Source organism: Lycium ferocissimum, chromosome 9 (genome assembly GCF_029784015.1).
Source record: "Lycium ferocissimum isolate CSIRO_LF1 chromosome 9, AGI_CSIRO_Lferr_CH_V1, whole genome shotgun sequence".
Taxonomy (NCBI): Eukaryota; Viridiplantae; Streptophyta; class Magnoliopsida; order Solanales; family Solanaceae; genus Lycium; species Lycium ferocissimum.
Window position 1 is genome coordinate 53144905 of NC_081350.1, and position 26275 is coordinate 53171179.

General features: G+C 33.3%; 3 protein-coding genes across 3 annotated transcripts; 1 reads left to right on the forward strand and 2 right to left on the reverse strand.

Moving 5' to 3' along the window:
* The first annotated feature begins 1979 nt into the window (after nt 1–1979).
* LOC132031281 (protein IQ-DOMAIN 10-like) lies at nt 1980–14525 on the forward strand. Its single transcript, XM_059421181.1, has 5 exons — nt 1980–2134; nt 3585–3743; nt 11427–11654; nt 13174–13287; nt 14079–14525. Exons 1-5 carry the CDS (start codon nt 2060–2062, stop codon nt 14370–14372), a joined length of 870 nt encoding a protein of 289 aa, XP_059277164.1. The 5' UTR covers nt 1980–2059; the 3' UTR covers nt 14373–14525.
* Nucleotides 14526–17823: 3298 nt separating this feature from the next.
* LOC132032054 (transcription factor TCP4-like) lies at nt 17824–20244 on the reverse strand (the record flags this gene model as incomplete). The annotated part of the gene is made up of 2 exons (XM_059421871.1): nt 17824–18165; nt 18443–20244. A coding segment is annotated over one exon (1764 nt), but the record flags the coding sequence as incomplete, so codon positions are not given.
* A 4769-nt stretch (nt 20245–25013) lies between these two features.
* LOC132032055 (secreted RxLR effector protein 161-like) lies at nt 25014–25616 on the reverse strand. Its single transcript, XM_059421872.1, has 2 exons — nt 25270–25616; nt 25014–25131 (listed from the first exon to the last, which is right to left on the reverse strand). The coding sequence occupies exons 1-2, from the start codon at nt 25614–25616 to the stop codon at nt 25014–25016; spliced, it is 465 nt and encodes a 154-aa protein (XP_059277855.1).
* Between the last annotated feature and the right edge of the window lie 659 nt (nt 25617–26275).

The following is a 26275-nucleotide window of genomic DNA, read 5'->3' on the forward strand; positions in this document are numbered from 1 at the left end:
CTCTACCTCCCAAGGTAAGGGTAATTAAGGTCAATGTATACTCCACCCTCCCGCATCCTACTTGTGAGATTACATTGAATATGTTATGGTTGTTCATCAACAATTGTAGTTCTTTGTTCTTTTTTCTCCCTGCTGGCCAAGAATTTAACTAACCATAACTTTTGTCAAAGATATGAATAGATACTTACATCGATTATCTTATTATTTTTTTGTGGTTAGTAGGTGTTGTGCATTTTTATGCTTTGTTTATTGTTTTACATGGTCTCTTCACTTTTGTATTTCATTTTCCGAATTGTTTTTCCTTGAGCCGAGGGTCTATCGGAAACAACTTCTCTACCTCCCAAGGCAAGGGTAATTAAGGTCAACGTACACCCCACCCTCCCTAGATCCTACTTGTGAGATTACATTGAATATGTTGTTGTTCATCAACAATTGTAGTTCTTTGTTCTTTTTTCTCCCTGCTGGCCAAAAATTTAACTAACCATAACTTTTGTCAAAGATATGAATAGATACTTGCATATTTTTATAGATACTGAACTAAGCAAACCACTAGCCAAAAGTTAATGGCATAATATTTACCACATGCAGTCAACAAAAACAAGTTCCTCTTTTCCCAATAGACAAATATTTGCTCCATATATTTTATAGCTAATAAATATAAGAAATGGAAGAGATAAACCGAAGGTAAGTTTTATTTGACAAAGGAAATTCCAGCTAAAAACGTGCTTATACGTAGAGGAATCGAGAATGGTACGATATCTGACAGACTAAGTTGGAGAAAATGGCAAAATTAAGGCTTAATCCATATGCAGCCCTCTAAATTTGCACTTTTTTTTTTTTTTTTTTTTCTATTTTGGCACTTTAACTAAGTATTGTTCCTATTGAACCCCTGAACTCGTCCTCAACTGTATCTATTAAACACGACCTGCTGACATGGCATAAATTGTGACTGTCACTTTTTTTGAGCGTTGCGCGTGAATTCAATTGCTTCCTACGTGGCAAAATTCAACCAATTATTTCCAATATTATTCTCATGCCTTTGCTAATCGACTCCATAAAAAAAACACCTAAAAAAATTCCTTCAAATTTGCTTAGTTCTCACTCTTTAGGAAGTCAATTTCTCCATATACTTTCCATTTTCTTCCTACGAAATGACCGTTGTAGTGTTTTATGGCTGATTAGAGGAATGTAGTTGTTCGACGATTTCAAGAATCACGATTTCGGATAGTTTCAAATTGGTCTTTCAATATAAACCTGAGTTGTTTGGTTCTCTAAGTTTGTCAAGGTGAATAATTTTGGTGTTCGTCAAACATAAAACAAATTGTGTCATAAGATTTTATAGAATCGTGAATTTTTTTCAACCAAAACTCCCATCAAATCTCAAAAGTATATCAAAAACCAAAAAGAAATAAAATTAAATATAAAATGCACCTAAAAAAGACTTGCACGCTCCAGGAATAGATCAAAAATCAAAAGTGCTCACTTTTGGCAAACTTAAAAAGACCAAAGCTGTTCAAGAGTATATTTAAGGGATCATTTTGGATCTGCCTCAAACTTAAGGGATCATTTTTGTCATTTTCTCGGCTAATTTATGAGCATAAGAAGAGTGGTATTATTATTATTATTATTATATTATTATTATTAGTTAATAATAACAATAATAATAATATATATATATATTTTTTTTGAAACTGATTGGACCAAAGCACCTACATTGTGGAAAAGAATGTGGCAACCCCTGCCAAATTGACTGCTTAACTTTCAAAAAGTTACACGCCACCCTTACTCCTCCACCTTAATTCCTTCTAGTTGGCATGTAGTTTTTAGTGACAAAAGTACATTGCATTTCTTTCTACTCCATATCTTTCTCCTATTTACATTTAAAGTTTAAAAAAGAAAAGATCACCTACCACCTTTTTATTTCAATACTACCATAACAGGTTCACAATCAAAAATTAAACACCAACCAAAGATCTCTGTTATCTGCTTATAACTTATAAGTTCTCAGGTATGGAACTATTTGCTTTATGTTCTGAATTTTGATCATTCAATATATACCATGGGTTCAGGTTTTTGCTTGAAGAGTATTATTGGGTTAAAGAGGAACAAACGACGTAAATCCAAACACCTCAAGGTACATTTCTCTTTATTGTTGGCAGTAACGTATACAAGATTTTACATAAACTGTTTAGCTCTATCATTACAACTCGGCTTATATGTGAGTTTGAATCTAGGACTAATGGTTTTGATTCTTTATGTTCCGTCACAAATTGATATTTACTTTGTGTTATTTTCAAGTGACATTAACCTAAGAAAATATGTCTACACGCATATCTATAATAAATTTTCTCCGAATCAGTATCAAATGACATTCCTTCATAAAGTATGTCTCTGCCACTGCGTATTGTCATAATACATTATTGAGCAAATGTAACGGCAAATCTAGACTTTGGCACCAAGTGTGAGTCCAGTGGCAGATCTTGAATTTCAAGAAGATGGGTGCACCATGAACGACAGGAATGAGACAATTCACGGGTGCAGGATGTTGGACATGTAATTTCAGCAATTGTTAAGCTAACGTTTGAGAGGTGTAGGTGATGAGAAAGGAGTTAGACAATAAATTATATGGAAGGAAGCCGATTTTTTAACTAGTTTAGTGATTAATTATACAACTTTATGTAGCATAACAAGCCAATGATTTACAACTTATAAATGACAAATTAAAATAGAAGTCTAATACATTCCATATATAATTTTTTCTTTATACTAGACCATATATAATTAAATTTTCAGTAAAAAGGAATAGCGAACTTGGCAAAATGAGAAAAAGAAAACAGAAAATAAAGAAATAAGAGGGAATAACATATGTAACTTGGAAAATGACAAAAAGAAAAGAAAGAAAAATGAATAACAGGTGGGGGAAAACGAAAGAAAGAAATGAAAAAGAATGAATAGCAAATTTGGGAACATAAAGAAAGAAGAAAAAGTTAAAACAAAATGAACATTGGTTCTTGAATATAGAATGCCAGATCTAAATGTAACAATCTCTTCGTTAATTCTTTAACCAAAGTATAGTAAAACACTTCTATTTTGATGAGTTCCCAATTAGACATTGGTCAGACACTTTATGTTCCCAACACAGGGCCCGCAGGCAGCGAATATATGCGGAGTATATATATGTAATAAGTAAAAATCTACTGGAATATCAACAAATATCATATATGAACTCATAATTTTAATGTTAAAATGAATTTAATGTTGAAAATCGTAAAATTGAAGTCATTATATTTATATTCGAGCTCAGGAAATATCATATCTGAACTTAATTTTAACGTTAAAATGAATTTAATGTTGAACATCGTAAAAATTGAAGCCATTAAATTTATATTCGAGATCCGTTGCTGTATACACTACGCAGTCATAGTTTGGTGGAGGAAGCATAAGTCATGTGAACCATAATCATAACGATAAATCTGCCACAAAGTGTGACCACACTAACTATGTTTTCGACTCGTACTATATATATTTGTTCCTGAACAAAATTTACATAAAATAAGACTTAGATTAATATTTGACATTTGCAGGATGCCAGTGCATCAGATGAGCCAAAGGAAGGAGTTAATTCTAGTGGTAAAGACGCTAATTATTCAAATGGAACCTCTTCTAGAAAGATCGTTCGCAAGACTAAATTAACTGAGAATACTGCTGCTATTAGAATTCAGACTGCCTTCAGAGCTCATTTGGTAATTTATTTATTTTTTGTCAACTAACTCATATTAATGCTAAATCATTAAACTTTTAAGAGTTTTAGATACATATTGTTTTAACACTTTAACTGTGGTTAAGCGATTAATGTGTATAACTAGGGGTGTCAATGGTACGGTTGAGTTATTTTATAAAATTTATACCATACCAATTTTTCGGTTATTTGATTTTGTAAAACCAAAATTAGACTTTTCAAAACCGTCCCATCATCTCGGTCTCTCTTAAGTATCGGTACGGTTCGGTTAATTTTTTTTTTTTTTTTTTAGAAAAAGAACATTATGTTATAGTCACTAGTAACATTTAAAGACACGATATCATGCATACTTCTATAGGACTTAAACTCTCTAGAATTTTTACTGTTTCAAGGGTGATGAATCAAGAAAACATGAAAGACAACAAGAACAAAGATTGATCCCACTATTTTTTGGTAGTGTAAAACAATGTTAAGTAAAGACAAAAGGTATAATTTAGATTGGGAGGGGGGGGGGGGGGGTAAATATCAATCAACATGGGATTCAAGAACGTAGTCTACTAAGATTATCCAATAAGATTGTCACGACCCAACCCCGTAGGCCGTGACTAGCGCCCGAACTGGGCACCCGTACGTACCAAAAGCCACAAATAATAACTCAGATATTTAGAAAATTTGGGCAGAGTTTCCTCTGTTTTTTTTTTCTTACTAACCAAAATTTACTCCGCACAAAGAAAATACCAACGCAGGCCACATAAAATAATATAGCCATGTACATATATATAGGCGAGCCGCCGCGGTGAATAAACCGCCCGATCATACCATACGCGCATATAACCGTACGTACATGACCACACCTACGTACATGTCTACGTGCTCTAATATACGTAACAGAATCGAAGACGGGACGTGGCCCCGCCGTACCCAAATAGTCATATATACGTAATGAACATATGAACAACGGCAGCATATATACCAAAAGTATCGCTCCGGATCAAAGGGAGCTCCTCAAAAGCCAGGATCGAAGTCCTAGACCGGTATGATCACGCGGTGCGTCCGTACTCGCGGGCATGTAACACGGCCCCCGAGAAGCAAAAGGGGTCGCACGAAGATGTACCGAGTATGTGCGTAAAGGTAACAAGTATAACCATGATCAAAGACAGAGTACACATAACAAACGGAGTCGTAATTAGAACGGAGTACAAAAAGTAACACCGTGTCCGAGACCTCAAAAGACATAATGCATATCGTATCATATAATATCATGCGAACATGTATCGTGTCCCGGCCCTCGGATAAGGGACTCGGTAAGTAAAGTCATGCATAACGTAATCATGTACCATATGTGCAGATGACGTGTTTTTTTAAGGGACTCGTAATATGGAATCATATCGTCAAATCATATATCATGTATACATAACGTGTCCCGCCCCCCCACCGCGGGTCTCGTGAATAATAATCATACGCCATCCCGGCCGCCATCCCCGTATCATCATATCACAATCATATACAAATAACGTGTCCCGCCCGCAAGTACGAGGGACTCGGTGAATAATGCAGAATGCGCACGAGAACATGTCCCGGCCCGGCTCGCGGAAAGACATATCATAACTTGCACGAACGTAGTAGTGCGTAAACATGTGCATATAAGTCCAGACTCATTAGACAAATCAAACATTAAGTCATAGTACGTACCTTTCGGGTGTCGTGACGGGTCATGACAAAACAGAATTTTTGTTATTGTTCGCACGTAGCAAATATATCACAGGGCTTACGGAATGTTCGGATTAATCATTCTTTCACAAAAGGGACAATTCAAATGACATATCACTTTAAGGAAGTCGGACAACAATCATAGTATACATATGCCCTTTTTGGGGATGGCACGACAACTTACATCGATTCGTATTTCTAGGATCATAACACATATTAAAACATATTGTAGATTCGTCATATCTATCGCTAACATCGTTGCATTTATCAAAAGATTCTTTTAAACATTGTATGGAAAAAAAGTCAAGTAGCACCATAGTAAGAGGTCTCTGAATCTGGGGCCCACCTCGGTCGAATCGAGGCGGCGGTCATAAGTTATGGATCATAGACTTTATAAAATCATTTATAAGCGTTTGGGGCATTCCAGGTCCATTTGGGAAGGTTTCGTACATATAAATCATTTTGATGACAATCTGGGAAGAAATAGGTTCAATCTTACTGAACGATTTGGCGCTATTTTCAATCTTAGATTATGAGAGACGTTAAGTTCAATCGAGGCTCGCTTTCAAGCCTTGTACACTCGTAACATGCCAGAAGGATAGGGACGGCTTTACATACCTCAATTACGCCTTATGCCCGCTTGGCTTCACTTCCAATTTCGTCAGAAATCTGCAAATGGTCACTCTTACCAGTTACTATTCATGAAGGCTAACATTTCAACTTTGGTTTATCCTTGGCTACCGAAATTTCGGCAGCACTTCCCCTATAAATCTAATACCCCCGAGACTTAGCTCGGCTTAATATATCAACAACAACAACCCAACAATCCCACAACAACAACAAGTATCGCAAAATGCACAATATGGCACAACTAGCCATTTTCCTACATAACATAATAATTTCCGTTCTAACTTCACACTTTCAATCCAACATTGACATTTTCATATTCATCATCCCAACAAGATCACTTCGGAAACATTCCATAACATTTTACGAAATATTCACAAAATATACAAAATATACAAGTTTCCCACCAAATTCATAATCCATTCAAAACCTTCAAATTTCAACATAAATATTCCCAACGTATTTTTATCCTTCAATTTCGTTTATAACAACCACCATATACATCCTACAACTTCATTCTTTTCAATTACATAATCTATAATAAAATCATATACTTTCCGATAACAACTTAACGACAAATTTTTCATATTAACCTAAACCATTATTCTTCCATCCTCATCACAAGACTTCAACAACGCAATTGACCTACTAAATAACTTAATTCAATTCTATTTCATGCCCAACTCCACACGGCCACCTTCCATTTTTTCCAACTTCAACCAAATTCTTTTAACTTTCATTTACAAGATGAATTCCTTCATAAACACAACTAGAATACAACATGAAATTCAACACATCTCATTTGTACAAACACACACACATACGGCCCTATACATGCATGAACACCTATCATGCAAACTTCCATATTTTCATAGTTTCTTCTCATTTCTACATATTACAACATTAACCAACCATCATAACATAAGAAAATGCATTAATTCTTACCTTTTTTTCACTTCTTCCACTTGCCACCAAAGATGGTTTCTTGCCAAACCAATTATACCAACTTGTAGAGGCTCTTGCACTTAGTAATAATTTCACAAGAAATGAATTTTTGAACCAAGGATTTGGCTCCAAGAAATTTTCTCTTCTTTTTTTTTTCTTTTTCTCCTCAAACCCGACGGCTCCTCTTCTCTTTTTCTTGATTTCTTTTTGATTTTTCATGAAATTTCTAGAGAGGACCATGTATATATATCTCATGTACACTTGGTCACATGATAGGCACATGGGAATTTTTATTAATTTGGTGGATTTTGGGCCTAGGTTGGCCGGCCACCCTCCAACATTGGGCCTTGCCTTCTTATTTTTTTTTTTGAGCCCAATTAACTACAAATCTCGTTTTGTAATTTCCGGAACAAATTTTCAAAATTCCAATTTTGCCCTTAGGCCTTCTCCATTGATTCCGCATTCAAGCTTCCATATCCGCCACACACCTACTAAGAAAAAGTCAAACATAGCCTTCTTTCTCATCAATCACAATTATTTCGAATTTTCCGATTATACAAAAAGGCGGGATATAACAAAGATAAATTTAGAATCATACGAGAAGAAAGATATCATTGGAATACCTTATAGTTTACAAGCTAGTTACTACTTGAGATGCTAATTTAATTTCAATAGTAGTAGTATAATAGGTTTCAGAGTTGGAACTTTATGTGTTAATTATGTTTTCATCATCCTAAACCCAAGGTGAAAATTTTAATATTTTATTATATTTACTAGGGGTGTACAAAGTAAACCGAAAAACCGCACCAAACCGATAAACCGAGTCAAACCGAGAAAAAAACCCGACTAGTGGTTTGGTTTGACTTGGTTTGGTGTTGGAAAAAAAAACCCGACCATTATTGGTTTGGTTTGGTTTTAGCTAAAAAAAGTCAAACCGAACCAAACCAACCCGACATTACATGTATTCAATTTTGAAAATATTTTATACATAAAAATATTTATTTGTAAAGTAATTTATAAATATTTCTTAAATTTTTTCGTAATTTTTTATCTATTATCATATTATTCAAGCTTGAATTTAGAATTTTGAATGTCAATAAGTTTTATAACCTATGGATGTTAGTAACTCAAATAAAGTCCAAACCAAAACCAACTCAACACTAATCCTAACAAAAGAAATTCAATTTTACCACTAGAAATGACAATAATGTTTGGATATCTATTCTTTAGTTTTGCATAATTGATTTAGAGAGTAAAAAATACATAACTTAAGTTTTTTTTTTTTTGTCATATAATTAATACTTATTTTAGCATGACTTAGTATTTTCGTGATTATGGTCATTTTCTTTTATGGCTTGTTAATTAGCAATATTTATTTTAACCGATTATATTAGCTTTTGTTGAATATTTTAATACAATGTCATCACTCTTCTCACATTTTGTGTTATTTTCTTAAGAAACACCTTAATTATATGATTGTATCTTACTAGGGCTAAAGAAATATTTGAAGTAAAAGTTATATGTTTTGTATCAAGACTATTCCGAAAAAAAACCCGAAAAACCCGAGAAAACCGAACAACCCGAGGTTGAAAAACCCGAATTTTATTGGTTTGGTTTGGTGTATAAATTTTAAAACCCGACGCAATTGGTTTGGTTTGGTGTTTAAAAAATCCGAACCAACCCGGTCCATGTACACCCCTAATATTTACACATAAACTTATTCGGTACGGTTAGGTATTTTTTCGGTTTAATTTTATAAAATTAAAAACCAATCTAATTATTCGGTACGGTTATAAATTTATATAAAAACCTTCGATTTTATTTTTTGATGGTTAAAAGTTGTTTTTGAAATCATTGACACCCCTATGTATAACGAAGACACTTATTACAGTAATCAATTTGGTACAAAATACTAAATGTTAAGTCAGAGGCCGACCCACGATTTTGACGCAAGGGGGCACCAATGACCACTGCCTTAATATAAATATGTCACTTATTATATGAAAGTTTGACGTGCAACTCTTTGAAAACTTAATAATTATGCTAAGTTATTGGTAAAGTAGTAGTATAAAGTATAAACTTCAAAATTGGAAGAAACGAAAATAGGTTTAAACTCAACCAAAAATAGAAATAAAGGTGCCGCAAGTGAGACTCGAACCTAGGTGTCATATAAGGACCTAAGGGACACAATAACCAAATGCACCAAAGCAATGGATATCTGTTAGGGGTCCTTTTAACTGCATATACATTCTTTAAGGTATATTACACTATATATGTACAGGGTATTCCCGAGGTTAGGGGGGACACGTGACCCCCCTCCTAATAGGGTGGGGTCCTCTCCTGTGTTGAGTATTTTTTTTGGGATAATAGCATAGTTGGTCCCCCAATTATTAGTAAATTTTGATATTTTTTGATATATTGTTGAGCACATATAAGCTTCAACTAAGAGAGCGTTTGGCTAAGCTGATAAGTTGGTTAAACTAGCTTATAAGCTCTTTCTAACTTATCCACGCGTTTGGTAAAGAGTAAAAGTGCTTATAAATCAAAATAAGCCATAAGTTATAAGTTAGTCACCCCCAACTTATGAATTTACAACTTATAAGCACTTTTAGTTTGACCAAATCTTTTACGATTTTATCCCTAATATTTTTATATAATCTTCAAAATCCCTTACTTTAAAATAAAATTCCTGACACTCCCCGTGATTTCACTCCCACAAATGTTCTTCCAAACTTAAAATTTGCTCCACATCTTTAATGGTAACAACAATTTTGCAGTTCTCCATGGCGTTATGTGGGGTAACAGATTTCTCTCTAATATATTTTTAGTTTTTCAAATTCCACGACCAAGCGTGGAACCTTATTCAACTTGACATCAATATCGTTGATTTGTTGCTTTTGTAAAACATGAAACCCTCTCCCACTACTTTATATTCTAAGATATTTATTATCCAACTTGACATCAATATTTTGTGTACTATTTAAGTATGTTTTTACTAGAATAAAGTAGTCAAATTATCAATTATTATGTTATAGCTTATGATTGTATTTTAGCTTACAGTCAAATAATTTATATTTATAAAAAATAATGTTATCTAATTATTTTGTATTAAAATAAATAAGACATAAATGATTTTGTATTTGAATTAAACTGAAGTTTAAAATCCCGTAAGAATCACATTGTTATTAGTGTAAATAACTTTAAGGACATTTAAGTCATTTTAATAAATAAAAAATGCGTTTCAGCACCTTTTTGCCAAACACTTCAGCTGCTTATTATCGGTTTCAGCACTTTTATCCAAATACGTAATTCAATTTATTAAATCAGCTTCAGCACTTAAAATGCTTATCATCACTTAATGTTTATCAGCTACTTTAAATCAGCTAATCCAAACGTGCTCTAATAGTAGTGTGCTCTTTTAATCCATATACTTGTGAATTTTCTTAGTTAATAAATTATTACCTATTAAACTATTTAATCAGGGCTGCCTAGAGGGTAAGGCCTCTAAGGCCATTGCCTTAGGCCCCCAAATTTTTTTTTTGGGCGGGGGGGAGCATTTTCTAATTATAGCACGTGTATATGTTATTTTAAAAAAAAAATATTAAAAGGTATAGTGTAGAAACTATGAAATATTTATTCCCTTCATTTCAGAATAATTAGTATCTTTTACTTCTTGAGAGTCAATTTGATTAATATTCGAAGCTAAATTAAATTTGATTAATTCAATATGTTAAAAGTTAGATATTCAAAAACTACACGAAAAGTACGTAAGTTGCAATTTTTCTCATATCAATATAATAAAAAAAAATCTTTAAAATGTTGATCAAAATGTATACGATTTGACTCTTTAGAAACGAAATATGACAAGTATGTTGGGATGGAATGAGTATAATTTTTATTTATTTTTAAGTTTTTTTGGAAATTATGATTGATTCATTAATTTTTTTAAAACTCATTTAGACCTTCTCATTACCTCTGAATATAGATCTTTTCGAGTCATCTACATTTTTCATTGGAATAAATGACACAAAATATATTAAGGCCTCATATTACAGTTTGGCTTTAGGCCACCAAATTTGTTGAGCTGTCCCTGTATTTAATCACCTATGTATTATATTAAACTTATATTTTTACCCCATAGTTTGACGATAATTAGTTCAAAATTGTCTAAGTGCAGGTATTTCCTGGACCAAAATCACACATTTGAATTAATTCAATATCAAACGGGCTTATTCAAATATCACTATAACCTAAATCAAAACTCATTAATAGTTGGGGAACCAAAAGTGCAATTATATCTTTTTTTCCTCCTCCAATTAGGTCCAGTTATTTTCTAGTCCTAACTATAAACGTTTTTTTTTTTTTTTTTTTTTTTTAAACTATAAACGTTACATGAATTGTGTAGGCCAAAAAAGCTCTACGGCGTGTAAGGGGTGCAGTGAGATTCCAAGGTGTAATTGAAGGGCTAAGTGTAACTAACCAAATAGCTGGGACTTTGAAGCAAATACATTGTTGGAGCAAAATACAATCTGAAATCAGAGCAAGACGACAGAGTATGGTGACACAAGGTCGCAATAAGCAGAAGAAAATTCAAAATCAACAAAAACTTGACGCTAAGCTTCACGAGCTTGAGGTATACCTACCGACTATCGTGCACTAAAAACTTATCCGTATCGAATGTTTACACCTAACTAGTAATCCAAGATATGTCTTTTATGCATATTTATTACTTAACCATGATTAAGTGATATGCATCTTATTTTAATTTTTAAGTAAATAAGATTAAGATGATTTGTTGTGTGTAAACACATGATACATATAAGTATTTACCCCTACATACCCTATCATCATCATCAATCTTTTTCGCTTATTATTCATGCGAAAAATCGTGGCTTAATAGTTAGAGTTGTCATCGTATGATCAAGAGTTCATGGATTCAAACTGTGGAACCAATCTTTCTTGAATTATGCGCGTATTAGAGCTTTAGTATATCAATTCTTTTTTTCATGATTATCTAGCGAGACAAAATATTTACTCTCACTTATAAAATTCGCCCCTTATATAATTTCACTGCAGTTGTTATGTACGTTGTATATCTTCTTGATATACAATTCATATTTTGTATACCTTAATAGTAAGAATAATTGAATCGCATTGTTTATATATACTGAAGGTATACAACTTGCAATAGATAATTTGGAAGTACTTTTCCTAATTATGGAGAATGATAGTTTTTCAAATGAGTATTTCGTGTAATTTGTTTGATCGCCTAGGCACACTGCATTAATGTCTCTTTTTTAACCATGCTTTACTTAATAGTTTTTTTTTAATATAAAGTCTAATGTATTTTTATAGATTTTTTAAAAGATTTGTAACTTGTGAGTTAAAATAAAAGGAATTGTTTCATGAAAACAGCTTGTAACTAAAGACATTCGTCAACTTCAATTTTGTTTTCCATTTTTTGCAAAAGAATGTTTCAGAATATTAAACTTAAACACCATTTCCAAAAATTAAACTTTCACAAAGTTGCACAAACAAACTACTACTAATAATTCTATTGCCCCATTTAAGGCACGAAAAGACAGAATAGTAGTACAACCACGAACAAAATAAAAACATCATTACAATAATTGATATGGTTGTACAATGTCTATGGCATATATCAATCAATTACTTTTGAATTATGTGGCTGTTTCTTATTAAGCTTACTTGGTTTCTCTTGGATCTTTTTGGGGTAGTTCTTTTCCTTTCTTTTTCGAAACATCATTGTTAATTAGGGAGATATTGGTTAATCTACTTTGTTTTTCAAGAGGCATCATATCCATTGCTGATCCCATTAAACCATTCAATATTCGGAGCTCATTGATCCGATTAATTTTAATTCACATCCGATACGTGCACTGAGGGAGATAATGCGCTTCTTGTCGAAAAAAGAAGCTAATTTCTGTTTAATTTCTGCTAATTTATGGAAGAATCCCAACCATCAAATAAACACAAAATAACAAACTAATTTCTGTCAGCCTATTGAAAGTTTATCTTATTCGTTTTTTAATCGTGGTGCCTGCATCAGTTTGCGCACCTCAACTATTCTACCGAAGTTAAATAGTTGCTTGTGGAGATGGTCACCTAATTTTGGTTTGATAAATATATAGGTGGAATGGAGCAGTAGTGCAGAAACCATAGAAGAAATACTCCAGAAGTTACAACAGAAAGAAGAAGCTGCAGTTAAGAGGGAGAGGGCAATGGCTTATGCTTTTTCTCATCAGGCAAGTTAGCTGCGTGCGACCCTCTTTTTTTTTTTTTGTTTCTTTTCTTTGGATGGTTAGTACACTAGAGACAATGTGTTAGTTGGTTGCCCTGATTTTGTTTATCATATTTAAGTTTTATTTATTTATTTTCTTATCTATTAAAAGAAGGACAACATATTTATCATAATTGATTTTTATTTTTCTAATAGGGAATAGAAATCTTCCATTGTTGGCCTTTTGCTTTTTGTTAAAAAAAGGTTATGGACTCTTATAAATTGCTCCACTAGGTAGACTGGTTATTGGGACTAGGATATTAATTTCGGGATAAAATTTGAGATTACATTATGGCATGTTTGGTTATGGCTATTAACTAATTTCAGTATAAATTTTATACCAAGATTTTGGTCTTAGCTATCCCACATTGGATGTGGAATAACAATTCCTGGATTATGATCCTGAAATTGTTAATCCCTGGATTTCTATTTGGAACCAAACAATCCCTTTAGAGTTAGAGCGTTCATTTTAGGGATGGAACTTGTGAGACATGTTTTAACCGTCACTTGTATGAACTTCTTTAAGAGTGAACTTTATGAGGTTATTCTTTTGATATTTTTTGCACTCTCTTTAATAAGTATTATTCTAGAAATAGTGGATTTTTCAGTCCGTAGATGCTAGTCAATTGACTGAATCACATTAACCTTGCGTGTCTCCTTTAGTTATATTTCTATCATTTATCGTCATCCAGAATATGATTTGTTAGTTTTCGCATGATACCTGATCATTCGATCCTAACGCTATACATGTTTCAGTGGAGAGCCAATTCGAATCAATATTTCGGACAAGCATATTATGATCTTGGCAAGGAGAGCTGGGGATGGAGTTGGATGGAGCGTTGGGTCGCGGTTCGACCATGGGAGACCAGAGTTCAAACAAATCCTATTATTTCAAAAGTCTCTCACAACCACCAAATTACCAAGATAACTAAGCCTACAAACTTGGGACCTATGAAACTAGTTGTCTCAATTAAAAATCCAACCATTTCAAATGGAAAAGAATCTACGAAAGGAAGAAAGTTGTCCAACTCACAAGAGGCTGATATTTGATTTGGCAAATCCATCCCACTTTCTACTTGAATATATATTATTTTGGTTGGTTGACATGTTTATTTTTTTGGCATTGTATATTTTAATGTGATTGTGGAGTTGTGGCTTTGAAGTTTTCCTGTTTAAAATATAAGAAAGAATTGGTATCAATGATGCACTGGGTGATGGAAACTTTTGTCTTTGTGTTGTTTTATGTTATTCAATATTCATATTGGTTGAATGTATTATACTCCCTCCGTTTCAATTTATGTGAACCTATTTGACTGAGCACGACATTTAAGAAAGATTGAAGACTTTTGAAACTTGTGATTCAAAATAAGTCTTGAATATTTGTGTGGCTGTAAATCATTTCATAAAGTGAATCTGTTTCTAAATTAGGAAATAGGTCATTCATTTTGGAACGGACTAAAAAGAAAATAGATTCACATAAATTGAAACAAAGGAGCACTAATTTTTTTGTTTGTTTTTGTAATGCACAAATAGTAACAACATTAAGCGTTGAGTCAACTGTGAAAAGATAGCTTTCTTTGGATTATATTTTTAGCTGTGTACGAACTTCATTAAAGAAATATAACCACAGTAGGCTCCAAGTGATGACTCCATTGACCATTATACATATTGCAGAATTTCTGTTTCTTAACTGTCCATTTTAATACCAGATGACATCCAAGCACTTCAACAACAGTAATCTCACTATTTTAGCAATCATTCTTATCATACAAAGAATAACCATGGTGTGTGCGCACCTCGATTAATTTTACGGGGTACCTGTTTTCTTTAGATTAATTATCAAGGGGTGTAATAAAATAGTTGTCATCCTTTCATTCTTAACAAGAGATTCTCGAGTTAGAGTCCCAGAAAGAACCTTCCGGTAAGGAGGAATGCTTTACTCCCTTAGCGAATTTACCCGATCTGAATTCAAATCAGCCAAACTAGTGGACTTCAAATATAAAATCAATCAACTACCATATGTATTACAAATTTAAACTAATCATGCACAAGATTTACACTAAAACAACACAATTTTCGGTCTTCAAAAGAAGGGATAATTACCTTTTTGGGCCTCGGTAAAAGATAGTTGCCGGTAAATGTCTATGTTTTGTATATTTAGTATAATCAGTGCATATATATTGAATATTTTGGCTTAGCACTGGTAATTAATTTCGGCGAATGGACAAAAATAAGAGAAGCCCTTAAAAAATATAAATAGAAACATCATTCTTGCCTTTTGAATAGTAACTCATCAATCATAAAGAAGCGACAACAACCATTAAGCAATGGTCGCTATCTTGATAGAAGCCATGAGTTACTAAGTGAATTTAATTTTTCCTGTAAAAAGAAATAAACAGACAAACAACAAAAAGAAAAGAGGAGAAAAGAGGCATGACATCCAGCTAGAAAGATTTTTTATGACAGTAATGAGCTGTGCAGTATAATATGGGGCCACAAATTCATTGCCAAGTACTACCATACTTTGGTGGTATCTGCCTCTGTAGTTTTTCAATTATTCAGCTTGTGTTTCATCTTTTTGAAGAAATTGATTGCATCCCTTCACTTTTCTCTCATTCTGTTCAACTCTAGCTAGCCCCACTTAGTTCTACCTTGACCCCTCAGCATGGTAACTATTGAAGAAAAGGAGGAAATGTTTGCTATTACTTATTTTTATCCATTTTAGTTTTAGCCCTAATTGAAGCTTTAATTATCTTGTAAGTTCTCCCCTATTTTAGTAAATTTGAGTAACTATATGGGTTTTTTAATGCTACAAGGAGTGATGATGTAGAAAAGTTAATAGTGACACTACAAAAAAATCGATTTATTCAACCAAATTTAAAATCATTTAAAAAATTTGTTGTCTTTCTTTTATGTGGAAATGATTATTAAACTGTTTCAAATTATTCTTTTCCTATAAAATTTATTATAGACAAGTAAAAAATTATCGTGACATTCTCTTTCTACCTTAGTACATGCTTAATTATTAAATTAAAAATTATTTTTATATATAGCTAAAAATATTTGAAAAAAGTAATACATACACGTTTAAGATATTACAATATAAATTTCTTTAAAAATAAATTAAATTAAGAAAAAGCAAAAATACATCATTTCTTCTCATGCTTTTTTTGAGAAAAAGGAGTGATTAAAGTAAGAAAAACAAATAATTTCATTAACTTTTCAGTTCCTTTTGTATGATTTAATTTGAAGGAACATCTACAAAAGTATTTCGTCATATCAAGACTATTATTTATTTAATTTTAAATGTTATTTTTAATTATAAGTTAACTTCTTTGACGTCATCGTACAACAATTTGTAGCATTAAATATTTCTTATATTACTAGAAACTGTAAATATTTTAATTTTTCCCAAAAATGGGTTACCCAATATAAGTTTAATTGAGAAAAAAAATTAGTTAATCAAATATAAAAAAATTAGTTAATCAAACATAAGGTAAAACTCAATTTGAATTATTAAAGACTTTAACCCCAAAAAATTTCAGTACAATAAAAAGGAGAAGAACTTTGGTGCATGCATTTCTTTGAAAACAAAAAGGAAGTCTATATATACTCTAAGAAAAATGTTGTTTTTATATGATTCAATATTTTAAAACATTCAGAAATTGTTGAACTACCATTACAAATAATATAGTATTACAAAAACAAAATAAAAACAAGAATAGCAAAAAAACACACAAAAAAGATTGTAAATATAAATTTTAATGTAGTTTGGGCCCGGGGGCCAAGTGACACTAGTTATTAAATAAATAAGCCCCTCTATTTCCATGGGAAGATAAATCACATCGTAAGGTCCACCAATTGACCGATTAAAATGGACAGACGGAGACTTCCCATTCCACTTATTTATGCATGCTTAATAATTTGATTGCACAAGAAATGTGTTGAGTTTTCAGGTATCAGAAAGGAAAAGACTTCGAATAAGTAAATTTAAAATAGCGTTAGCTATCAGATAGCCTTCTAAAACCACCCTTAATTACTTTAACTGTTCCCAGAAAATGACTTCCACTTTTAGTGCTCAAAAAACTCCTCCATGCAGTGATAGTGATATTAGAAGAATAGGTATTTTTTCCAGTCATCGAAACATGAACTATTTCAGTTAGAATGTTGTAAAACAACAATCAATCAAGAGAAAGCTCTATCCTAATATGTTCCTCGGACTCTTCAAATATGTTGATGGATGAGTATCGGATCCTCCAAAAGTAGAGCATCTTTGGAGGAGGATCTCTCACGGTTGCTGCAACATTTGTTGAGAGTCCGAGCAACATAGTTGTCCTTCATTCATCCACATGAAAAAAATTGACCCTTCCCTCTAAACACTTGAAAGCATTTAATTAGCTCCTCTCATTCACATTTTGAAACTTAAAGGGCCACAATCAACTCAGATGCATACCAAAGCAATCAGGTTAGCAAGAAATGCAACAGAAAGATAGAGCCAGAATTGGCACTCAAGATTAAAGAAACATTCAACAGAAAATTACTTGTTCTAGCTTGAAGATCTCTAATACATGAACTGAAGATAATAAGCAAAAACAACAGCAACTTGACAAGTCTGGCAAACAGAAATACAGCAATCCTAAATTAGCAGTTGAGCTAGAAAAACACACTGATACAAGAACTAAGATAGAATATTACACCGAGATTTAATTGAAAAAAAAAACCTGAAACTATGCTCAGGATTCTTCTTCCACGGGGCATTGCCACTGAATCACTCGATAATGAACCATAGCCCTTTCTCTGACCTGTCCTTTCCCATTTCCATCTTGAAGTATAGTACTCTTTCCTGCAAATTAAGTTCAATGTAACAGTAAACTACGTTTCAAGAACGGCTGTAGAACGCCACGGAATTTGAAATCCCTCCAAAAAAAAAAAAAAAACTAGAATTAGCTACGAACTTTGTCATTAATCCGTCGCTAAATTACTCGTAGCTAACAGATTTCTGATAATCTGTCGCTAAATAGAATTAGCAACAAATTTTGTTGTTTAGCTACATAATTTGTCCATCACTAATCCTTGTTTTTTCAGTAGTGAATGAGACTTAAAGAGTTGAAGTGATTCACCTGTCAGGCAGTCAAGGGAGAGCATTTGTCGAGCTAACTCAATGGCGTGAATCAGAGGAAGCAGAGGATGGCTTGTCGGAAATACCACCATGCTCCTCTATTTCACCTTGTAGTCGTGCAGGAATGCGAAAGCTGGAGAATCCACCTACTTCCGAGGCAAATCCAATGCCGGAAAATGATGTTGAATACATAGGTAGCACAGCTTGATGGTGATGAATTGGATCAGCTGTGGCAATAGCGATCGCTGATGGATCTATCCATGCACAAATCGAAGGTGAGTAACTGGACTGAAGGGGTCCCCTCTGAGACAAAAACTGATTTTGTTGGCCGAACAACTGCTGTAGCAATAATGGTGGTGGGGCAGGAGGAGGCAAGTTAAACAAGTACCCGCTTCCTGCTCCTGTTACCGCCCCGCCACCAAGAGAGATGCCGGTGGTGTCTCCACCGGCACGCGCAGCAGCAACCAATCTCTGCATTGGCTGCTGCTGATACTGATGCTCAGGCAGCCAGCCTGAAGCATCAAACCCGATAAGCGGGGTGCTTCCAGTAAAGAAGTTTGCTGCTTGAAAATGACTTTGATGCTGAGATTGCTGGTTTTGGTGGTGAAGCAAAATAGGATCTTGTTCAAAAGATTGTAATGAAAGCTTCAAATCTTGACTCTGGCTACTAGTTCTTGACAGCATATTATGTTCTTGGTAGCTCTGGAACTGCATAGCTGAAGAATTATTACCTTCATTTGAACCAGCCATAGGGAAAAAAGTCTTAATAGTATCAGAAATGTGATCAGAATCTAAAGATTGAGGCAAAAAGCTCGCATTTGCATTTGCATTTTCACCACTTGAGCTTGCACTGTTTGTCTGGTGCAAAACTCTAGAATCACTTTCATTGCCCAACATAAGCATTGCCCTTTTACTTGACTGCCCAATAACATTATTAACATTATTACCAACCAATTTAGCATCTTCATGGTGGATGGTACCATTCTCACGTTGCTGCTTATTTTCTTGATCAAAAGTATTGTTTGTTGTAGGACCAATGCTTGGATTCCAGGGGGGAAGTTCTGCTAGTTCATCAATAGAAGCTTTTGCCTTTTTTATAAGCCAATCGACAGCTTTACTCGGACGGTCATAGCCAAGTCGATCTTGAACATCGTAGAATTGAATGGCTGTATGTGCAGCAAGGCGTACTCGCCGGTCCCTCGGGCCTTTGGCTGTACAAACCTTGCTGTGCCGGTCTTTTCTACCAATAGACCTTATAATATGCCCACCTTGCACTTCCACAATCTCTCCACGGTCACCAGAATTCCTTGAACCAAATCTTGATGATGTTGACTTTCCCGTTGCCATTGCATGTTCGACTTTTTGCTTTTGGCAAGAAGACGAAGAAGGAGGAGGAAAATATGCGCGTTTCTTGGGTTGGGTTTGTTGAGTTTCTGAATCTTGATAGTGTAAAAATAGTTCGTGGGGTTGTTGAAAATGAAAAACTTGTTGTTGAGGGTGGATATGGAAATGGGATTCTTGATTTTTTTCTGCTTCTTCTTCTTCTTCTTCGTCTTCGTCATCGTCTACATTTTGATTGTTATAATGGTGATGAAGATTCTTCTTCCTCTGAGGATCCAGACTCAGAAGAATCTTGTTGTACTGCTTTTGATGTTCCAGCTTTTGATTGTGAAATATTTGTGTTACTAATGATTCTTCCTCTTTTGTAAAATTTGATACTGCTGTTGTTGTTGCCACTCCAAAAAGGACTTGCCATCCAACTTTGAAATTTCCATGAAGAAAATCAAGAAAAGGGCTAAGGCGTCACTAATTTTAGATTAGCCCATTTCTCTCCTTTTTTGTCAGATTCTTTAACACAACTTTTGAGATCAAGGACTGCAGCTTTCTATGGATTTCTGTAATTTGTACTTAGCTAAAACAGCATAACTATAATGAGAATTGAGAACCCAAAGTTTTGCTAGTAGTAGTATTCAAACAAAAGAAAACTCCAAAGTAATCAAGAAGGCTAAGAGACAGAGACAAGACAGTGTGAATAAGGAGAGGGGCCTTCTTTGTTGATGTATATATAAGAGCCATTGATCTTTTTTTATTTATAGATATGAGACAATTTATTGACTTAATTATTTCGAATTTGCATTGGGTAAAGCCTAAATGATATATGAAAGGAAGAATATTTTCCGTCAGAAGTTCTGCTTTTTCTAATATTCGAATTCGAGACTTTTGATTAAGGTTGAAAATAGGGTAACGTCCCTTCGTGTTATATTATGAGGATGAGAATTCAAGTATTATTTGTTTTTTAGTTCCTCACAAGAAAAATACACTATATTCTTAGAAATATAACAACACGGCATATATGCCCAAATAAAAATTTAAAATAGGCGAAATGTATCAACAATTCCTTAAATTTGTAATAAATGTCATTTAGATATTCGAACTATGATTTGTGTCAGTTGAGCGTATGACACATAATAAAATGTACCTATTATATACTTTAGACTCAAATTTTATACGTGTTCTCACGCGCCCATTGTGTAAATTAGTTAACTACATGAAATATGTCACTATCGAGGTAAGAGCCTTTGATGCCACTGCTAGCATTTGGTCAGAATTTAAGATTAAAGGCCTTCGTGTCGATATTACTGACATCTCTTTTTCTCTTTATGTTGCAGCTGCTGGTGCTGCCTCTTGTTTTTTTGTTTTTGTACAGGCACATACCACAAATCACCAATCCAAAATCTCTTTTACCTTTTTTTTTTTCCTTTTTTTCTTTTTTCTTTTTTCTTTTAATCATTTAGTATTCGAAAGCCAAATCAATTCAGAATATATCGCGTAGGGTCTAGATAAAGAAAACATTTGCTACTAAGAGTATTCTCATTTTTAGAGATCATGACTGATTCAAAATATATCGTGTAGGATCTATATAAAAAAAACATTTTTCTACTAAGAGTATTGTCATTCTTAGAGATCGAATTTGAGATCTCTTATCAAAGGCAAAGAAATTCCATCCATTCGAACATCATTATGACACACTCTCCCTCTTTGATAAGGTCTATTTAAAGGAAACGTTTCCTAAGAGTATTTTCATTTTTAGAGATCGAATTTGAGATCTCTTAATAAGTGTAACGGAATTCAGACATCATACTCTTTGACCTCCTTTTCCATTAAGCCAAAACTAGGGGTGTACATGGACCGGGTTGGTTCGGATTTTTTAAACGCCAAACCAAACCAATTGCGTCGGGTTTTTAAATTTATACACCAAACCAAACTAATAAAATTCGGGTTTTTCAACCTCGGGTTTTTTTCGGAGTAGGCTTGATACAAAACATATAACTTTTACTTCAAATATTTTTTTAGTTCTAGTAAGATACAACTATATAATTAAGGTGTTTCTTAAGAAAATAACACAAAATGTGAGAAGAGTGATGACATTGTATTAAAATATTCAACAAAAGCTAATAAATTCGGTCAAAATAAATATTGCTAATTAACAAGCCATAAAGAAAATGACCATAATCTAAAAATACTAAGTCATGCTAAAATAAGATACGGCTAATAAGTATTAATTACATGACAAAGAAATAAAACTTAAGTTATGTTTTTTCACTCTCTAAATAAATTACGCAAAACTGAAGAATAGATATCCAACACTATTGTCATTTCTAGTGGTAAATTGAATTTCTTTTTTGTTAGCATTAGTGTTGAGTTAGTTTTGGTTTGGACTTTATTTCAGCTTCTAACATCCATGTGATATTAAACTTATCGACATTCAAAATTCAAGTCAACTTGAATAATATGATAATAGTTAAACAACTACGAAAAAATTTAAGAAATATTTATAAATTACATTACAAATAAATATTTTTATGTATAAAATATTTTAAAATTTGAATACACGTAATGTCGGGTTAGTTTGATTCGGTTTGACTTTTTTTAGTTAAAACCAAACCAAACCAATTATGGTCGGATTTTTTTTCCAACACCAAACCAAGTAGTCGGGTTTTTCTCGTGCTTTTTTCTGATTTATCCATTTTGTGCGGTTTGTCGGTTTACTTTGTACACCCCTAGCCAAAACTAACCTAGTTCCATTTTTTACCGTTAATTTTCTGCTTTTCTTGTCTCCTATACTCTGGTGTCCCACTTGATGTTGGTTGTCCAAAGATTTTTTGTTGTTCAACTTGTTAGATACAAGTTAGTAATTGTTTGATTATGAGTTGAAAGTGGCATGCTTTAAATTTCTTTCTTCGTTGATAGTGACCCCTTATAACTTTGTGATTCTTCTTTTCCTCTCTCTCCTTTATTGTATTGCTTCACTTGAAGAAACAAAAAGAAATCCTTCTTTCAAATTTCCACGTTCAATTGCCCTTCATCCACTACAAGAAATATAGGATAAGACGATATTTAATCAGTGACATTTCATGTCGGCAAAAAGTTGATTTCTTGACTTTTTTCAGGGTAGTCACAAGAATAATGACATTTATGAAAACCACAAAATATAATGACTTTTGATTTAAATGTGGTATAGTCAGGATATTCAATGACATTTACAACTAATTGTCAGAATTTTACTACATTTATAGATTTAAAAATGATATAGTAAAATAGAAGAATATCCTTCCTTTTTTCTGCTTTGCTTTTCTTCCTAGAGTCTAAGATCCGCTGTAAAGCCTACCTCAGAAAATGAGGTAGTAATAGAGAAGGTCACCAATTATGGGTAATGATCTCCCAAAATTATATATTTTGTAACAACAAGGTTATCCAATTTTTTTTATATCACATCAAAAATCACCCAATAAATATTTGGCCAATAAAATATGACATGACATTTAGTAGGCGTTTGGCCATAGAAATAAAAAACTTTTTCACTTTTTTTTTTGGAGTTGGAGTTGTGTTTGGACATAGTTTTTGGAATAGTATTTTTTTTATATTGAAATATACTTGTTTTGGTTGTGAAAAAAGTGAAAACTTGAAAAATAAATTTTTCTTGTTTTTCAAATTCCAAATACAACTTCAAGTTGTATTTGAAATTTGAAGTTGTATTTGGAATTTTCATGGCCAAACACTAATTTTTGAAAAAAGTGAAAAAGAATTTAAGAAAAAAGTGAATAATTCTTATGGCCAAACGGGTCCTTAATTTAGTCCACATGAACTTTTTCTTTTTATCAGTCCCCATGGCAAAAAGATCCGACCCGACCCAAGCCCAAATTAACCCTTATTAAACCTATTCTCTCTTAATTAATATTGAGTTTAACTCTTTGAAAAAATTGGCCCATCATTTTAATAAGATCGTGTCATCTTCTTTTTCCTTCTCTCAGACGAAGTCCACAAGGATTTTTTTAACGACATTAAGTAAATGTAGTTCCTGAAGTTTGGCCATTCCTTTTAACCCACAAATCGTATTTCCTATCCTATATTGGTAGCATAATAATTAATCAGAATAAGACCACCCTGATGAATTTATTTTGCAAGCTATAACGTATTTAACCAAGATATTATGTCTTAAGAATGCAAAGAGTTAATCGATTTCCCAGTTAACTGCTTATTCACTGCTATGTATTAGTTAGAATTAGTAGTATTGATAGCTGGTAGGTTTTCACTGTTTTTGAGATCTAGCTCTAGAGTCACAATGAGCTAGTTGTACTTTAACTTGTCCATTTGGTTGAATAAAACTGTTCTGTTTGACAAAAAAATGCAAAGACTTGATTTATTTTACCATGTGGACTGAGAAAAAAAATTTATGTGGATTAAATTAAATGTCAAATATTTACCCCTCGAAATAATTTTTTATGCTAATCTGAAATTATTTTTTTTTACAAAACAATAGAATTTTTTTTTTTTTTTCTTTGGAAAAATTATCATTACTCTTAAAAAAGCCCGTTTGGATTGAGTTATTTTAGTGGGTAAAAAAATTATTTTAAAAATAATTTTTGAGTGTTGTGCAATAGTTACATTTTAAAGTCATTTTAAGTAAAATAAGCTCAAAAATAATTGGACCCATTTAACTTAGTTTTTCAAAAAGCGGCCTTTTCGCTTATTTTACCATGTAGAAAAAAAAATTATTGGATTAATTAAATGTCAAATATTGGACTACCCAACTTATTTTTGATGTGAAATAGGAAAATGACCTTTTGTTAAAATAAATCCCAAACGGAGATCTAAGTTGGGTGACCTTCTACCTCTCAGAAAGTTGTAGTAAATTTAGCAAGTCAACTAAAGACTATTCAATACTGCACTTTTATTGTCGAGTCGAGAGAGTTTGATTGGTACTTTACTACTAGTATTAAGTACTAATGTAGGATAAAATCTCCTATTGACACATTAGATGATGACAACAACAACATACTCTGTTACAATGCGAAATTATTGAAGAAGAAAGCAACAAATTCGAGTTTGGGGTTGGAGAATGTAGAGAGAGAAAGAAGCTTTTATTTCTTTGTTACAAATGAACCAACCAACTTTGTTTCTGTACACAACACTACATATATACACAAGTCATAAGTCTTAAATGAATGAAACTAGAAGGGCCTAAGTGTACAAGTAAACTATACAAGGAAACTAAGTAGTAACAACTAAAGCTAAGTATTAACATCCCCACGCAAGCTGGAATGGGACACCATGCCAAGCTTGGAGAATAAAGTGCCATGTTGAACACCTGGGAGAGCTTTGGTCAACACATCAGCAATCTGAGAATCACTGGAGACACAATTGAGAGCAATAAGGCCACTCTAAAGAACATCTTGAACAACATGGCAATCAACCTCAATGTGCTTAGTGCGTTCATGGAAAACCGGGTTCTTAGCAATATGTATAGCAGAGTTGTTGTCTTAGTACATAGAAACAGGAACAACAGAGGGAACAGTAAGCTCATCTAGGAGCCTGACCAGCCAAACAATCTCAGCAACCAACTTTCTGAGAGCCCTGTACTTAGCCTCTGCAGAAGAGAGTGCAATGGTGACTTGCTTCTTTAATTTCCAAGAGACAGGGCAACCACCAAGTAATAGAACATAAACACTTACAGACTTTCTGCTAGAGGAGCAGCTGGCCCAGTAAGAGTCACAATATCCCACAAGAGAAAAACTAGGAGAGTTATTAAAAAATAAACCAAAGTCTGAAGTGCTTGAAAAATATTTGAGGACATGCAATGCTGCTTCATAATGAGGAACTCTGGGTTGAGACATAAACTGGCTCAAAAGTTGAACACTAAAAGAGATGTCAGGTCTGGTATCTTTTGGAGATAATTTAATTTCCCAACCAATTTTCTAGACAGTGAAGGATCAGGCATAAGATCACCTGAGTCAACTAAGATTTTGATGTGAAAATCCAAGGGAGACACCACTGGTGATACTGCAGTACAGTTGAACTCATACAAAAGTTCATTAAGAAACTTTTGTTGATTCACAAGAATCCCCTGGGGAAACTTGAAAAGTTGCAACCCTAAGAAATAGTGAGCCTGGCCTAAATCCTTGATCTTAAACTGAGCATCCAAAGAAGACTTAAGAGCATGAATTTCCACTAAGTCATTCCCAGTGAGGAGAATGTCATCTACATAAACAGCTACAACAGTAAAAGAGGAACCTACACTCTTGAGGAACAAAGAATAATCATTCTTGCTAGTGTGAAATCCCTTAGATAGTAAAGCAGATGACAACTTTGCATACCACTGCCTAGAAGCCTGTCTAAGGCCATCAAGAGATTTAGAAGAAGAAGAAGAAGAAGAAGAAGAAGAAGTGGGCTGAACTTGTAAACCAAGAGGAATTTTCATAAAGACTTCTTCATCAAGGTCACCATGCAAAAATGAATTATTGACATCTAATTGATGAATTTCCCACCCATGTTT

Coding starts and splice junctions, on each gene's coding strand:
- LOC132032055 (XM_059421872.1), bottom strand. CDS start 25,616: ATGTCTCAACCCAGAGTTCCTCATTATGAAGCAGCATTGCATGTCCTC. Junction 25,132..25,269: donor TCTGTTGTTCCTGTTTCTAT/GTACTAAGACAA, acceptor TTGTGTCTCCAG/TGATTCTCAGATTGCTGATG.
- LOC132031281 (XM_059421181.1), top strand. CDS start 2,060: ATGGGTTCAGGTTTTTGCTTGAAGAGTATTATTGGGTTAAAGAGGAAC. Junction 3,744..11,426: donor CTGCCTTCAGAGCTCATTTG/GTAATTTATTTA, acceptor TGAATTGTGTAG/GCCAAAAAAGCTCTACGGCG. Junction 11,655..13,173: donor CTAAGCTTCACGAGCTTGAG/GTATACCTACCG, acceptor ATAAATATATAG/GTGGAATGGAGCAGTAGTGC.